At 40.2% G+C, this 18,689-nt stretch overlaps 1 protein-coding gene across 1 annotated transcript in view; it reads left to right on the top strand.

Annotated features, from left to right (window-relative positions):
* WDR72 (WD repeat domain 72) overlaps positions 1-18,689 on the top strand; it is a 181,897-nt gene that overhangs the window by 21,427 nt on the left and 141,781 nt on the right. Inside the window, 3 exon segments of the mRNA XM_023751593.1 lie at positions 361-606; positions 3,143-3,363; positions 5,867-6,062. Of these exon segments, the coding sequence (XP_023607361.1) occupies positions 361-606; positions 3,143-3,363; positions 5,867-6,062 (663 nt within the window).

Consider the following 18,689-nt stretch of genomic DNA (forward strand, 5'->3'; position numbering starts at 1 on the left):
CAACTAAAAAACCCCCAATTTTCTTTCTTAACATTGCTAAGGCAAATAGAGAACTCATGAGATTGGTCTTACAGTTTACATCACTGCAGTAGTTCCTCATTTCTGTTCAGTTGACCTAAGTCTAAAATGAATGCATTATTACACATTTATTCTTCAAGGATCTTCGAAGGACAGAGGATCGATGAAGTTGCATTTGAATGAAGACAGTGGATTCAGGAGAACTTTTATGCCTATAGCCCACTATTAGGATAGCAAAGGAACCTCTATGTATCCCCCAAGGGATGGTGCCTTGATAATATTTTCCCAGTCTATGCTGGCTAGATAAACCCAGATTCCCCTTCTTGTATGTTTTCCTTTTAGAGATACCAATAACTACCACCTGGACCCTTCAAGATAATTTTGATAAGCATCATATCATGTCACAAAGCATTATCGACTACTTCTCCGGGTTTAAAGACGGAGCTGGAACTGTGGTGGTCACTTCATCAGAGTATGTCCCAGGTCTTGATAAACTAGTATGTGGCTGTGAAGATGGGAACATTTTCATTACACAGGCTCTGAGTGCTGCCAAAGCAGGACTTCTGGAAGGAGGTTCTCTATTGAAAGGTCGTTGAATTTTACTTAATCCTACTTATTTAACTTATCTAAGTTTCAACTTTAACAAATTGTACTAAGAAGATTGCTGAAGCTTAAAAAGTTTGCTGGCATTTGCTAATAAATTTGTTAACTTTAAAACAGGTTTTAAAGTTAAAGTAATATGTTTTTTAAAAAGTCAAACGGAAGATTATACAATGAGAAGTGTTTCTGTCCTTCCTTGATTTTCCTGTTTCCTTCACCAAAGGCAACAGCTAATGCATTTCTTTATTCCTTTCTCAAAAAATTCTGTGCATATATAAGCATATACCAGTATAGCAATATGCATTCATTTAATTAGTCTACACAAATGAAAACATATTCTGAACACTTTACTGAAATGTTCTTAAACAAATCTCAATAAAATATTTTTGGAGTACATTATTTATGAGCTCATTTTAATTGATTAATAATTATCAAATTTTAATTTTTTAAAAGATCTTGTTCAAAGATGTTTAAGTTTTTCTAGGCTTTGGCTACTGAAACAATGCAGAATTAACTATCTTTGCACATATATGTGAGTATATCTATAATATTAATTCCCAGAATTACTGGATCAACATTTGTGTGAATTTTTAATTTTGAAAATTTATCTAAAAATGTTCTCCAAAGAACATGCACCAATGTCTATGTGTATTCACTAACAGCTTATGCAAATGCCTTATTCCTCAAGTCTTAGCCAACTTTGTATGCTAGTAAACTTTTTAATATTGCCAGTCAGTAGAAAAAGGTATCTTACTGCTTTAATTTTTATTTCTTTGTTAATGAAATCTAAATATGCTGTTCTACATCTTTGAGCATTGCAACAGGGAATACCTATTAAATAAAGATTTATGTAGTTAGTTGTCTTAAGTAAAGGCAGGAAATGTAGGAGGTGATTGAGATTTGGAGATGTGTAGATGAATTTGTATTCTATGTTTTATTCCACAGATCCTACTTGATTACAAGGTCCTTAATGGTAAAGACCAAATCTCATTGAAAAAAAAACACACAAAATAAACTTTTTACCTTGTCTACTAATGTTCTCAGCTTACTTTGGCTTCTTACTAACTTGTGACTCAGTAATTGACTTAAATAGAGCTGTGAATAGCAATGAACTGAACTGAGGAGAAGTAATGTCCTGCTATACAGCTCAATGACTGCTGTTAAAGTTAGTGAAAAAGCTTAAGACCTTAGCAGTTTTTACCAGGGCTGTTTTGTCTTACCCAGAAAATAAGCAGAAACCTGCATTTGACTAGTAGGTTTTATTTTCACTCTTTTTTTTTTTTAATCCTCACCCAAGGATATTTTTCCAATTGATTTTTTTAAAAATAAGGGGGGATGAGGGGGATGAAGAGAGAGAGAAAAACATCAAAGTGAGAAAGACACATGGATTGGTTGCCTCCCACTCATGCCCGACCTGTGGCCTGGGATAGTACCTGAAACCGAGGTACATGCCCTTGACTGGAAATCGAACCCAGGACCCTTTGGTCTGTGGGCCAAGGCTCTAACCACTGAGAAAACTAGCCTGAGCACTAACTCTTAAAATGAATTACTATTTATCTTGGTTTGCACAGGGGATGTAAAGTGAGGGCATACCTGATGGAATAGAAGTAACTAATGATTCTTTAAAGACGTAATAATGACTTTTTGGGACTCATTTTTAATTTGAGTAAAGAGAGTTTGTGTTCTGTGGTCCTTTCCAATTTTTTAGTTAGCGAATGAAAGAAGAAACAGTGTGGGGACTGGGTATCAGTGGCCCTGAGTTCTAGTATAACTATGGTATAAAATACCATTTTCTACCAAGTGCCAGTATTAAGAAATCATGGCCCCTTTCTTATTTCACACCACAACAGTCTTGTGGGAAGATGTGCTATTATTATCTCAGGTTTTTTTTAGGTGCCATATCTGTGGCTTAGAGAGATCAAAACTACTTGTCCATGGAGACATATCTATTGAGTGATAGATCCAGAAAAGCAAAGTCATCTTTCTTTAACAGAAAGCTATGCTATTAAACATTATGCTGTGTTTTCATTTGGATTCAAGTCACTTAACCTCTCTGAGCCTCAAATACTTTATCTGTAAAACTAAGAGTCGGAACTAGGTAATCTCTGATATCTTGGAAAGCAAAAATGTCCTGTGGAAGTTTGTTTTCCTTTTATGCCTCTGGTCATGCTAATTAAAAGTACAGCAGTGATGTTCTAAGTTTTTTCTGTAGAGGCAAAACTTTCAAAGTTGTTCGCTCTTTTAGTACAGCATTTGCCATTTCATGGCATTGGTGTTGGTCACTTGCTAACGTCCTTAAAGAATCAGTAGACTTTGAACAAGCAGCGTCAGTGCTTCACCAGGAATGATCTGGCTTCTGAGGAGCACTTGCCTTTGAGATGGTCCAAGGATTGTTTAATACTTTTGTGAGCCAATTGCCTCACTTTTGTAGTTTTCCTACATTAAAAATTTATAAAAGACAATCTCAGGACTATTTTTTGAACAAAAATAACTTTTGTATTATTTGGTGTTGGTTGTTTTTCAGATTCCCTTCCTTACAAAGTTCTCAAAGGCCATCACCAAAGTGTTATTTCATTACTTTACCCACATGGTCTCTCTTCAAAATTGGACCAAAGTTGGCTGGTGTCCGGGGACCAGGACTCATGTGTCATCATGTGGGATATCTTTACTGAAGAAATTTTGCATAAATTCTTTTTGGAAGCTGGTCCAGTAACAAGTCTTTTGATGCCACCAGAGAACTTCAGAGTAAGTTCAGACAAATAGTAAAATATATCACGTAAATTTAAAAGTTATTTAACATTAAAACTAGATGATTTTATGCGTTCCTTTCTAATCTTTTTATATGCATGTTATTATTACAGCTTAAGTAAATAATTTGATTTTAAAGCAAAGGTTTTCTCAACTCTTGGCTTCATAAAAGCCAGTTAATTCTAAAGTACTTACATTCTTGTCTGTTTTCTCCTAGTTTTTAATTTGTAATGGAGTAAAATTATAAAAGTGATGACAATGTAAAAAAAATTCAAATATATAGGAATTTACAATTTAGAAATTAATTTTTGCCTTCAACAATTTACCTTTATAATACTATTGATAGTTACATTTTCTTTTTGTTAAATAAATTTTTGTTTGTTCTTCCATTTTTTTAACAAATAATTAACTTTAAAAAATTTATGAGCATCTACCTTGTGTGGGTGGGACAAATGGAAATACTTTCAGGTGTAATTTTATCATGCAATGTAAATTTAAATTCCACAGATCTTATATATTTGTGAAACTCACCTTTTGAGTTTCCTGAATTTTTAAGTTAGTTAATTGGCTTGTAAAAATTATTTCTCCATAGTAAGATTATAAAATCAGCTTCAAGTAAACATGGACAAAACTTACACTGTGTTTTTTTAAAATATATATTTTATTGATTTTTTTACAGAGAGGAAGGAAGAGGGATAGAGAGTTAGAAACATCGATGAGAGAGAAACATCGATCAGCTGCCTCCTGCACGCCCCCTACTGGGGATGTGCCTGCAACCAAGGTACATCTCCTTGACCGGAATCAAACCTGGGACCCTTCAGTCCGCAGGCCGACGCTCTATCCACTGAGCCAAACCGGTTACGGCTACACTGTGTTTTTGTAGTAGACATAAATAAAGCAATATTTCAGCAATACAAATAATTTAATAAAACAGTGAAATAAAGCTACCTTTTTTTTAAAAACTATTTTTTTCTCAGCTCCAGCATGGTAGTCCAAGTCAGTTCCACTCCTGACCCCTTTTACCTCTGCTTCACTCAGAGATAATTTAACTCTAAGGATCAGAACCCATTCAAACCAAGTCAGATTAACAAGGGAGGTTACCGAAAGGGCATAAGAGGCAATCGTTATACATACAATATGAAACACTATAGTAAGGCCAGAACTTGAATTGAAATATAGAAACCGAGGTCACTCCTCGAGTCTCCCTACCTCAGAAGTCTACTTTTCTCTGATTGCTCACTCCTCTTGCTTCTCCCTATGCCTTCTTTTAGCTTTACAATTCAAATGCCCGGAGAAAAGATTCCTATTGGCCTAACGTTTACGTTTGTATGTTCATAGCTGAAGTACCTTGGCCTGTCCATTCTAGAGGCTGTGGGTTGTGCACATTCTCCAGGAGGTTATACTGGGGAGGCAATGCCATCTTCCCCATTCTCAAGGCCAGGCTCTCCCCATCTATTCACCTGCCACTTTGTGATTTTGTTTTCCTCAGGACTTCTGTAGTCTCCTTAAAAAGAACGTGCCTCCCAATGCCCCATTGAATGTGGTCAGTGATGGGCACTGGGAGATTTTCAAGGGATCCCAGCTGGTGCTTTAAACATAGCAGCTGAAACGCTGGCTAGTTGCCTTTGTGAAAGTGGGAACATCCTAATAGCGAGGTGATTAGAAAAGAAACAGAGGAGGTAGAAAAGCCACTCCCTGCTTTCCTCCTGCCCCACCCGCCTCACCGCAGCCCACCCCACCCCACCCCACCTGCATCCATAGTCTGACTATTGTATGAGTGGTGGGAAGGCACAGAGCTGCTATAAACTCCTCCTGATTACCTTCACCAGCACCAGCATGCATGGTGTCTGCCCTAAACTGTGCTCAAGGTAACCACATGCTGACTTTTTTCCAAGTATCTTAAGACTCTTTATCCTATGAGCCTATTTTTGGTCCTTGTGTCTTTGAGACGGAACATTAATTGGGAACTATCTAATGCTGACTTCTTTTAAATTGTGTCTACACTGAGTTTCCTGTTTGGATTAGAATCTGTATAGTTCTGGGAACAGCACCAAATCACATTTTGAGGCTTTAAGTGGAAAATACCAGCTCATGATTCCCTTGCGCCTAAGCTTCTGTCTACAAATAGCTTCTTTTTGTGGCAACAAATTAGCTCCGGGGGTTATTTGACTCTGCATTATTTCCGACGTCTGCCCCACACTGCCTGAATCTGCTGAGTGATGGTCAAGTCCTTCATTTATCTTACAAGTGGATCTGGCCTGGAATTCTCCTTTGTACTTGCATCTCTTGACCTTCCCGACAGGGTGTTGGGTTTAAAATCCACGCGGTGTTTAAAGCTCTCCTCTAGCCTGTTAGGTGGAGGGGTGCTGTAGAATGTCATTTGACAAAATGGGGCTTTAATAAACATTTCACATTAGCAGGGGGAGGGTCTGATTCAATTTTAAAGAAAGCATTTGCCTGTTTACTTACAAAGGATGTTGCTTGTTTGTTCCCCCCGCAGCTGAGGAGCAATCAGGTGGTTTTCTGTGTGTGCGGTGACCACTCCGTGGCCCTCCTCCACCTGGAGGAGAGGCGGTTCCTCTTCTGTGCCCGGAAGCACCTGTTCCCGGTGAAGATGATAAAGTGGCACCCGGTTGAGGATTTTTTAATTGTTGGATGTGCAGATGACTCCGTTTACATCTGGGAGATTGAAACAGGTAAATTGATATTTTACCCCTTTTTCATCCTTTACATTTTTATGCATCCAAACATTTGGCTAGGTGGAGGATTCCAGAGAATAAAGCTGTGGTGGCCTCACTTGCTTTAACTTTTGGGTGGACTGCGACTGATGGCTTCAGGGGAAGGTGGGTGTGGAAAATAAAACACAGTGGCCCACGTCAGGCCCTGACCAATGATGATTAGCTGACAGGGCAGTGCACAGGAATGAGCCGGATATTTCTGGAAGCTATAAACAAAGGCATACGTTATCTACTTTAATTATTAACAAGAGAGAAATTTAGTGTCCTACCAGTCTCAAATTATCATTCAATTCTGCCTCCTTCAGCACACTCACCATCTCAGAAACATTTTGAGTTAATTGATGACCAGTAACAATGGAATATAATTAATTACAAAACTCCAAAAAGTTGAGTCAGGGAAACTGAAAATTGAGTGGCTCACCTGAACTTTTGAAGTCATAGCGAATGTATAGTTTGAACCTTCAATTTTTTAAAGAAAGTTTTGATATATAACTCGAGAGTAACACATCTCAGGCAAATGCTGGGAGCATATCACATAAGGCAAGGTAATTAGTAAATGAATCAGGGGAGTACCCTGGAGAGTACATTTTACTGAAACCATTGCATGATATTTATTGATTAATCAGTGGTGGTTTTATGTCAGGTATTACTAACAGATGGATAGTTTGTAATATTCTAGTTTAGAGCTGTACGTCACCAAAATAATTGCTACTTTCTTTACATTTGACTCTCCTGTGTTAATAATGATGGCTAATGTACTGGTTTACAATGGGTGCAACATAACCCACCTTATATGTGTACCATGCTTCATAGTTTGGACAGGATTTCATGCTTGTTTTCACATTAGCTTGTCACAATTCTAGGATAGAAAGGAAAGGTCTTATTCTCCATTTTATTGATGTGGAATTTGTAGCTCTGATGTATAAATGTGCAACCAATATGAGGGCCCTTGTTCTTTGCACGATATACACAAAATTAGGAGAGCTTTCGAGTTCTTACATAACCTATCAACCTGAGAGACAGTTAAGTATAATGCATAAAATAGACTGTAAAGTCCAGGCTTGCCAACGGGGCCTGATAGCAAAGATCTATAAGACCTTGGCAAAGGACTTGGCTTCTTCACATGTCAATTTTCTCATCTGTGCAGTGGGAGTCATAGTTCTGCCTTCTGTTAGGATTAAGTGCAATGCTTGCAACAGTGCCTATAGGTGCTAAGCCCTTAGTAATCTATATATATAAAAGCCTAAGCAACCGTTATGATGAGTCAACCGAACGACTGGTCACTATGACATGCACTGATCATCAGTGGGCAGATGCTCAACACAGGAGTTGCCCCCTGTTGGTCAGTGCACTCCCACAGCCAACCTCCCGTGTCCGGCCAACCTCCCACAATCCCTGCCCCCAGCCAGCCGGCCCCCATCGGCCCTGATCGGCCCTGATCGGGACTGGGCGAGAGGGTCCTAATCGATCCCAATCACCGGCCAGGCTGAGGAACCCCACCCGTGCACTGGGATGGGGGATGCTCCCTCAGCCCAGCCTGTGCCCTCTTGCAGTCCAGGGCCCCCCAGGGATCGGGCCTAAGCTGGCACTCAGACATCCCTCTCACAGTCCGGGGCTCTCGCAGTCCAGGACCCCTTGCTCCTTACTGTCCGCCTTTCGTGGAGGCAGGAGAGGCTCACGCCACCTCCACTGGGATCGCCAGGCCTGAGCCCAGCTTCTGGCTTGGGGGGGATGGGGAGTGCCACTCAACCAGAAGCCTGGCTCACTGCTCCTTAGTGCTGGCCCTGCCCCACGCCCACTTGTGTGTGTGGGGGGTGATCTAGGGCCAGACTGGCCATGGGAGGGGCCGTGGGAGGTTGAGGTGCCATGGTCGCGCCCTGTTCCACCTCTGCGGAGGCTCTGGGACCATGCCCACCCCCCAACCCCCCTCCACCCTCCGTCTCTGCGAAAGGTGTGGTGCCAGAACCTGGACCATGCAGCCCCCTCTCCCGCTGCCTCTGTGGAAGGGGTGACGATGGGACCAGGCCATGCCTCAGCCTCTCCTGCCCACCTCTGTGGAAGGGGTGATGCAAGGACCCACAGCTGCATGGGCCCAGTCCTAGCGCTGCCTGTCCCATGGCTGCTGCGGAAGGGGGGATGCCGGGACCAGGCCTGCGCTGTAGCCCCTCCCACTGCTGCTGCGGAAGGGGGATGCTGGGACCGCCATGGCTGGCCTGGCAGCGCAGGCTCACTGGCCCCACCCCCCGCCCACTGGTCATTCCAGTTCGGCTGTCCGGTCTAATTAGCATATTACACTTTTATTATGATAGATTATTATTGTCATTAACATCATAAAAGAATGTGGCAAAATCTTGACTTCTGCTCGTGAAGTCTGAGTCTGTAGAACACATGCACTTATAAATAAGTGCAGTTGCATTGTTTTCAATCTTGGATACTGCTAATAAAATATTTTCCCTGGAAAATGGAGTCAAGCTAAAATACAGAGATCTGTCCGCTGGACAGAGAAGGGGAGGGAAAGATGGAGTGGACTGTCAAATGGACAATAATCATCATAGTGGCCATTATGGGTACATCATGCTTTAACTAAGGAATCTCCTACAGGTGGTTATTTATATTACTTTCTATAGAACGGTTTTAGCCTGGCCAGTGTGGCTCAGAGGTTGAGTGTCAACCAATGAACCAGGAGGTCACGGTTCAATTCCTGGTCAGGGCACATGCCTGGGTTGTAGGCTCGATCCCCAGGGGGGGACATGTAGGAGGCAGCTGATCAATTATTCTCTCTCATCACTGATGTTTCTATCTCTCTCCCTCTCCCTTCCTCTCTGAAATCAATAAAAATATATTTTATTTAAAAACTTTTAGAATTGTCATATCAAATAATATGCACACATTTTGTGTGCATTGTTTAATATTAATAGTTAATTAATGTGCCATATTAACTTATAGAATATTTGTTTCAAATGAGACAGTGAGGCTGTTTATCTCTGGGTTATTTACATTAAGTTTATAAACAACTGTAACTCAACCTAAGATGGATCTTATTATAGGTGAAAATATTATTAATCATTGTATCAATGCCTTCCCGTTTGAGATGTACCTCTTCACTTCTTCAAAGCATCCTCTCATTGACGGTCTCATTGGAGTCCCACAACACTCTGTGGAGGTGGCTGGCAGCCTACATTTTCTTACCACACTCATTCCTTTTAAATAAGTTTATATTATTCCTTTAATCTTGTGCCTGGTATTAATTTTGTTTTGGCTTCCCTTTAAACTCTGCAATTCCAATTTTGCTTAAAATTTAATGATCCTTTTTTCTTTCCTAAGCTGGATTTCAGGTAGCTATGATGCTTTCATCATGTTTATTGTACTTGATTTCTATTTCATCTTTTTCCTTAAGGTAGAAAAATCTAGGATCAGTAAGCTTATAGTTTCATAAACTGAGGGTGGAAATATCAGCTAAAGACCAAAAGCAGTTAGTCTGAAAAGAGTTTTGTGAGGGCATAGAATGTGTTTGCTCATTGGTGTGCCTGGCACATAAATTAATTAATTAAGTAAGTAAGTAATGAACAAGTGAATTAACTAACCCAAATATTCTTGGGTCTCAGTAGATTGAGTACAAAAATGAGTTCATCTTAACCTTGGCCAGTTGTGGTGGCTCTCAGATCGTGGCTGCTCAAATGTAGGTGTGTTCTTAGCTTTCTCCTCCAAGTCTCCGCTGGAGTTCCTAGATTTGCAGAGCATATTTCACCTCAGGTATAAGTCTGTGTGTTTTCTACTCTTGCCAGTGTTTTCTGGGCCTTTGCCTTTCAGTTTTGCTAAAAGGTCCATCTTAGTTCTATGTATAAACAGACCTATTCTTTGCTCCTTTTCTCCAGCACTCTGCCTCCTCTATATACACAAGAGGAATACATTGACACTAAGGCATTTATCAGATCTTTCAGCACTACAGCAACTTCAGAGCCCACAGAGGAAAACAGGAGGTGTCAGTGGATAAGGACTGGGAGAAATGGGCCTAGAAAGAAAAGGTGGGGCAGGGGGAGAGCGGCTTGAAGGCAAAGTAAGTAAGTCAGTAATTCTCAACTGTGCCTGTGCCAAAAGTCTGCTTTGGTGAAAAGTTGAGAGAGAGACTGGGTATAGGTCAATCCCTGTGCTACCTTCTTCTCCTAGGTGCTGAGAATGGGCTATAAAACGTCTTCCATTTTTCATAAACACTTTACAATAGCCTATTCCTGCTTTATTCATGAAACTCTTTGGTAGAATATAAAAGCATATTCTAGAGCAGTGGTTCTCAACCTGTGGGTCGCGACCCCTTTGGGGGTTAAACGACCCTTTCATAGGGGTCGCCTAAGACCGGAAAACACATATATAATTACATACTGTTTTTGTGGTTAATCACTATGCTTTAATTATGTTCAATTTGTAACAATGAAACTGGGGGTCACCACGACATGAGGAACTGTATTAAAGGGTCGCGGCATTAGGAAGGTTGAGAACCACTGTTCTAGAGCCACTTACCCTCATGCCCATTTCATATGGAATCACAAGAGGTGTTCCTTTCTGTGACAGGTGGCATGGTCAGGTGCGTGCCGGGGTGAGGTTCAGGATCATAGATGGGCACGTCATCTCAGGGAAGAAGCAAGCAACCGAAGTAGAGGACTGTTTATGTCACCGTGAGGGCCCTCATCTTATGGCTCTAAAAATGCAGTGCTGCCAGGTTGGGAGTGACGAGGGCATCCAGTTATGCTTATTGATTTGCCAGCTGCCCCATGATGGTTAGGCCTGATTAGGAAGGAAAAAAAAATGGAGATGTCATTTAGATTCATCTTTCAGCTCCCACAGTGTGTTTGGCACTGGCAACTCTGGGCAGCGCTGTGGCCCTCATTGCTGTGAGACACAATAGGGATAATGTAATACTGATCCCCCCCTAAAATGCACACCAGAAATAAGTCTCGGCTCTGTGCTTATTGTTCCTTTAAGAATTAGATTTAGATAATTCCAAGGACTTTTCTGTTCACAGTAATGGATTTACAAGCAGAAAACCTGTGTAATGAATTTTTTGTATGTTACTAATATAACATTATTCTTATGGAAGGTCTCCTGTAAGCTTATGGTTTATGTTATGAAATACGCCATATTAAGCAACTGGATTTTTTTGTGTGGGAAAATGAAACCTGACTTGCTTGAAAATAAAACACCTCCTAAGACAATAGAGCAGAAAAACTTTTTGTAAAGGGCCGGATAATTTCAACTTTGTGGGCCATGTGATGATCTCTGTTGCAACTACTGAACACTGCCCTCGTAGCGCAAGAAAAGCCATAGACAATCGTGGAAGAAGTGGGCAAAGCTGTGTTCCATTAAATCTTTATTTACAAAAGCAGGCAGCAGGCTGGATTTGGCCTGCAGATGTCGTTTGTAGACCTTTAAGACTGATGATAATTCTTTTTAAAGATCATTATTTTTATAATAGCTTATTCTAAAGCAGTTTGCAGTTTTTAATTTATTACACTTCACTGACTATATGCTTATACCCATTTTGCTAGTGAGAAAGTGTAACAGAGAGAGATTGAGCCTGAAGGTTCCCAGGTTAGGTGCTGGGCACCTGCACTAGAAGGTTCATCTCTCTCTCTCATTCTCGTGTGTTCTCCACTGTACCATACAACAGGACACCTTGCAGGTGGAGGTCAGCTCTGTGAGACTGTCAAGCATGGAATTGGTTAAGAAAAGCTCTGAGAAGAAACGGCTGCCAGGAAGCCCGCTGCCTGCTCTCCTGTAGGAGATGATCTCTGTCTATCTCTCAGCACTTGGCTCTCCATCTACACACAGTTCTAACAGCTCTGGTCATCTGATTTCCCAGGTCACAGGCTGGAAACAGCAAATCACAAGCGGGGAGGCTGTCAGTGGCAGGCACTGTGACAGCAGAAGCGACAGCTGACAGGAAGGGAGGGGAGGCAAAACTGTCTCACTGCTCAGGGCCGTCTTTCCTGTGCTCACGGGAGGACAGTCACCAAACAAAAGCTGGAATTGTTTCCACTGTTCAGGAAGCTCTTGGAGATGCTACGCAGGTTCTGGGCAGCCTCCAGTCCAGGTCCCATGACGCCTGCTGGAAAGCTGGGCTTTCTCCTTCTTGGGCATTTCTGGCTTCAGTGGGCACATTTAAATGTATTCATTATATCCATGGTGGACTGCAGACCTAAGACAATATCAGAAGCAGCCTGGGACCTGGAGGTCAGGGACACTGAAGTCTTTGGCCAATGAGAACGTAGAATTTAGGGTGGATGTGAATGTATTTTTGTTCATTTCTTCCTGTTCTTGCTCAGGTAATAAGAACTATGTGATTTGAGCAGGAAAGCTTTACTCCTGTAGCATGGCTTGGGGACCCAGCCTCTGCCTATGATGTGGTTCTGTAAGAGAACACATTCTGAGTTTTAGAACAACCACCTTACGAACAGGCCACTGGAACAAAACCTATGTATATGCAATTGAGGAAGTAATAAAGCAGATAATACATTTTAGAGTTATTTTCACCACAAGGGTTGAATTTTCTTTCTTAATTTATTTTTTCTTAGTAAAATTAGTAGCAGTTAGCTAGAAAATTAGTCAATCCACTATGACTCAATAGAAATGAAACATTTGTTCTTCTGTGGTTTCAAACTACACAGTCTTCAAAAGACAATTAAAAAATAAAACCGTATACATATATATGTATATGCCATATGGTTACTCTAATAAAAAAGAAACCAGAGCAACAACAAAAAATAGATAAATGGGCCTGCATAAAAATTAAAAATTTTGTGCATCAAAGGACATTATCAAGAATATGAAAAGACAGCCTACAGAATGGGGGACGTTACTTGCAAATCACATATCTGATAAAGGTTTCATATTCAGAATATATAAAGAACACTTAAAACACAACAAAAAGACAAATAACCCAATTTTAAAAAGCACAAAGGACTTGAATAGATATTTGTTCAAAGAAGATATGGAAATGGCCAAGGAGCATTAGCCAGGAGGGAAATGCAAATCAAAATCACAATGTGATACCACTTCACATTCACTAAGATGCTTATAATAAAAAAAAGAAACATAAGTTTTGCCAAGGATGTGGAGAAATAGGAACCCTTTTATATTACTGATGAGAAAATAAAATGGTGTAGCTATTGTACAAAACAGTTCTGCAGTTCCTCAAACTTAAACATAGAATTACTGCATGAACCAGCAAGTTCACTTCTAGGCATAGGTCCAGAGAAATGAAAACATGTCAACACAGAGCATGTACACTGAGTGGCCAGATTATTATAACCGGCCAGATTATTATGACCACCCCATCTGTACAATGAAGTGAATTATGCAAATAATAATACTATTAATAATAAAATCTTGAGAGTATTTGCTTAGGAAGTTTTCAATATTCAGTATTTTTGGAAGTGTCAATGAAGTACTGATGGGGTACTGCCTTTTTTAATACGAGAGAAAAATTCTATAATAATAAAAATGTAATATGCTAATTAGACCGAATAGCCAAATGACCTTCTGGACATCATTCTGGACATCCTTCTGGATGAAGCCACCATGGCAGGGGCTGAGGCAGAGGTGGTTAGAGGTGATCAGGCAGGCAGGCAAGCAGTTAGGGGCGATCAGGCAGGCAGGCAAGCAGTTAGGGGCAATCAGGCAGGTAGGCAGCGTGGTTAGGAGCCAGTGGTCCTGGATTATGAGAGGGATGTCCGACTGCCAGTTTAGATCTGACCCCACAGGCCCTAAACTGGCAATTGGACATCCCCCCCAGCCCTTAACTTGCCACTTGGACTTCCCTGAGGGGTCCCGGATTTTGAGTGGGGCTCCCCCAGCTTGAGGGGACCCCCCCCCCCACACACACACGAATTTTGTGCACCAGGCCTCTAGTACAATAATAAAGAGTTTAACCTCATTTTCAACCAAATTAAATAAATCCAACTATTAACACAGGGTCACTAAAGAAAGGCATGTAAGTCTTACTGTATAATTTTTAAAATTTCAATATAAAGTCTTGGTAGACAACTTTACATGCATGTGTGTTCACCCATATGCATGCACACACACAGAACAGGAACACATTCTCCCCCTACCCGCCTCCTGCCCCCAACACAATACTCTTCCATAATTCCATCTAATGAACATGGACCTCCTCTTTGGCAAAACTATATAAATGTTAATTTGATCTTATAATTTTACAAACTTTTCAAAGTGAGGAAATTCCAAGGATGTAGAAAAATCCAAGAGAATAAAAGATCTGCATGGGGTAGTTTCTGCTGTGCTCTTTAAAATCCAGATGTCACACTGAAAGGCCATTAACAAAAGAAGCACAAGTAATTTTCTTTTCCCAAACATGAATTTGCTTCTTTCTCAGTCCTTATTAGTCTAAACATCTGAACAATTATCTACATTTTATTATAGAACTAGACTTTTTATGAACATGGTTATAGTTTTTAGATACCCCAGACCTATTTTCAAAATTCTACATTATATGATTTATTTTTATCTGGTAAAACACATATACTTGTGTGTGTGTGGATTTTAATTAAGGAGTTAATCTCTGGCATCTTAATATATGTTAGGCATATTATTGAGGTATTTCTAGGGTGTCTTTGGAACATTTTGTATGCTCAGAAACAAATATCAGTATAATCTCATTCTAATGATACAATAAACATTTTCTGCTCTTAAAATTACTTTTGCCCATTAAGGTGCATCCTTCACTGCCTTTGTTCTTTCCCTGTTCAGTTGCTATCTTCCTGGGTTTTACTTTAGTAAAGAAAACATTTTCGCTGATCCCTGCAGCCGATGACACTTCTGGATCCAGTGCTGGCTGGATCTGCTTGTTACGGATCTGCATTTAGTGATCTCTGGGGCTTACTTTACAGCAGAAGAAAGAAAAACAGGTCAGGATGGCTGCTCTGTGGCTCCTCCTTACTTTGCCCCCCACCCTTCTATAAGCATTTTATAGGGACGTTTGAACGTTAGTGGGTTTCACAGCTGCCATGTTTGGCAAAATAAACCCAAAGGAGCCATCTGCCCCTCCCCATGCTGCCTCCTTTTAATTCCCTAGCAACTTCCCAGTAGCCAGCTGCCACAGAAATTATTGGAAAAGCGAGATTCAGTGGACTGTAATGATTGTTATTCTCTGGGAAAGCAGATTCTTTGATTTGGCTGCGAGATAAAGGATATTGGATGCACTTGATTCATTCAAGTGTATCAATAATATCCAACTTGTACCTTTAACTTACTTGTTAGGATTCGATGGGAAAGATCTTTTGTGTTGCTAGGGATGAATCAGGTGAAAACAAACCCAAAGGTGAAGTTCTAGGCTTGGGAGTGGTGAGCAGAGAATCTGACTGGGGAATGGTATCATATTTTATCTTGTGTGCTACCAAGAATGTGGGCTGCTAATCTCAGCCTTGTCAAAAAGTCCTCAGCATGGATTGACCTGCTAATTTCCCCATCTTTTTCACATTCAGTGTAAATAGATTCCATTCTACTCTAGACCCATGCGCTGAGGAAACAAGGGCTTGTTTTGGCCCCCAGGAAGCGTCAGAGTGCCAGCGGCTCCCCTGAGGGACACGGGGTACACCTGAGAGTTAGTTCAGTAGTGGACAGATACCGAGTTGTTTTTGTAAATTTAGTTAAATGAATAGTACTTTATCCCAGCAGATCAAAATTAAGAACATTTATGCCTCGAGATGCCAAGAAAAGAACTGGAATAAGATCTGACAAAACAATTTACTTTTAATTCATGATTTACACTAGATTTACACTGCCTAAGTGTTCACAGTTTCTCTTTCCTTCCAGAAGCATCAACTGTAAGTCTAGTTTTAAAATCATATTGTTACATATTTCTAATGCTCTTGTCTTTATTTCTTATAACCATGTTGTTTTCCCAAGACTGGTAGGCTGGCAAAGCTGTCCCTCATCAATGATTTTATAAGTTGTGCTTTTGTTAAAGCATTGGCAATAAAAGAATCTTTAGTACATTATAGTCTACTCATAAGTGACATAGACAAAGCAATCAGAAAAATTAGGGGTATGGAATTAGATGACTTAGCTTATCTAAGTCATCTAATAGCTATAAGGAGAGGTCAAATGCAAGAGCAGATATCCTGTATTCTGCAAAACTGAACATTCTACCAACTTATCTCAGAGAATATCTTTTTCATTAGCTGTGGCCTCATGGCTACCAATTATTTTGAATACATGTCCACATTTTTTAGCCCTAATTTAAAACCTAAAAAATCCTTTTTTTCTTTTTTCCCCCTCTTTATTTTAGTTTGTAGTAAAGCAACAAAACTGAACCTCACATGAGTCCATTTACTTCACCATGTCTAAATTTTCTTTTCATTTGTTGCTGCAGATATATGACATGTTTGATTATTGTCTGCTCTCCTAAGCCCTGCTATAGCTGTTAAAAATATGTGCATTGTCTTTTATCTCCAAAATCTGAAAAATCATGAATTCTAAAACCCTGTGGTCTGAGATGTTTTGGATATGGGATTGTGGGCTTCGATTATCTTTCTTTGTTATCCTCCCCAAGTAATTGATAGTGTTCTACACAATACCATCTCTTCTCCATGTCTTTGTTTTCTTGCCTCCCATTTATTTAACACATTGTGATCTGGCATCTACCTACACTATTCCAATGAAACTGTTCTTTTTTTGAGGTTTCCTCACTTCCAAGTTCAGTTGTCATTCTCTAGGTTCCAAGTACTTGACTTGTCCGAATTGACTTCTCTCTTCTCTCTCTCCATCCTCACCCTTCGGTGAGATTGCCTTCTCCTGATGGCCAGTGGCCCCTCTTTCTCAGGTGGTTTTACTTCTGCATGTGCTCTCTATGTTATTCCCTGGGTTTATTCTTAGTGTACTTCTCTTTATTTTGCTTTCTTGATTTGAGAGAGAGAAACATCAATTTATTGTTTCACTTATTGATGCATTCATTGGTTGATTCTTGCATGTGTCCTGACTATCAAACCTGCAACCTTGGCATATTGGGATGCTCTAACTGAGCTACCTTCTCTTTTTTTTGTGTTTTCCTTGGGCTGCTTTATCAACAAAGATATTGTATGTATGTGTGTGTAATTGTGGCAAAATAGATATAACATTAAATATACAATTTTAACTATTATTACATGCATAGTCAGTGGTATTAAATACATTCACTTCATTGGGCAACCATTACTGCCATCCATCTCTGGAACCTTTTCAGCTTCCCAAAATGAAACTCTGACCCCATTAAACATTAAGTCCCATTCCTCAGCCCTTGACATCTTTCTGTCTCTATGAATTTGACTACTCTAAGTACCTCTTGCAGCATTTGTCCTTTTGTGATTGGCTTATTTCATTTAGCATAATCCTCTCAAGGTTCATCCATGTTGTATCAGAAATTCCTTTTCAAGACTGAACAATATCCCATTGTACCTATATACCATATTTTCTTTATCTGTTCATTTTGATGGACACCTGGGTTGCTTCCACAGCTATGAACATAGATGCACAAATGTCTCTTTAAGACTCTGTTTTCAGTTCTTTTGGGCACACACCCAGAAGTCAACACAGGTCTTTTAACTACTATCTACACATCCTGAGAGGTGGGTTGTGGCAGATTGTGGCAGAGGGTAAGCAGCCACCCATAGTGGGATCTTTCCTTGACAAAGGACCACAATACAGTATGGAGAAAATAGAACAAAGACTGAAGCCAAAAGAACCTATCTATTCTGTAAGGCTCCTTCCATGACATAAGGTCTATGCAACTACATACAAACTGCCTGCAGGAAGTTGCAGCAGATGATAAACTATAGGAACAGTGAATGGGGTGAGAGGAGTAGGATAAATGAACTGGCTAAACAAGAAGAAGGGAATGGTTCTATAACGTTAAGAACCTGCCAAAGACCACTGGAACCTAGACAACCATTCTGTGAGAGTCCTGACCATTAATTCCAGAAGGCATTGCTGTTTCTTAGCCCCAATGCTATCAACAATATCTAGTGAGGTACTTGGATCAATTGAAAGATTAACGGTGTGCTACATTTTTGTAAGCCTCCAGTAAAACATGGGAATATGTAATGTAGTTCCGAGCTACCAAAAACATTTAAAATTAAAATGCCATAGGGCGAGTTGGATTGGGATCTTCATCATCTTTTGCATGAACTATTGAAAATTTTCCTAACTGATTACCTTGCTAATCAAACCCTTTCATTCTCTTCTCTGTTTTGCCAGACAAGCATTCTCTACATTAAACTCAGCCCTGAACATGGATTCCCTATGGTGTAAAGTGGAAATGTAACTCCCTGCAGGGAATTGCAACCCTTTCCTAGCTTTTTAAAACTACTCAGAAAATGAGGGTAGGAGAAGGGGTTATTAAAAAAGTATGAAATGTTTAACCAGGCTTCACATTTATTTATGTTTATGATTTTTTGCATTTATGTATTTAGTTACTTTGTTTAAGAGGCAGGGCTTGCACATGTAAACCACTGGGAGAAAAGAATAAAAGAAGCATCCTGGCTGGGTGGCTCGGTTGGTTGGAGCATCATCCCATATACCAAAAAGTTGCAGTCTGAT

Source organism: Myotis lucifugus, unplaced genomic scaffold, assembly GCF_000147115.1.
Source record: "Myotis lucifugus unplaced genomic scaffold, Myoluc2.0 scaffold_23, whole genome shotgun sequence".
Classification (NCBI taxonomy): domain Eukaryota; kingdom Metazoa; phylum Chordata; class Mammalia; order Chiroptera; family Vespertilionidae; genus Myotis; species Myotis lucifugus.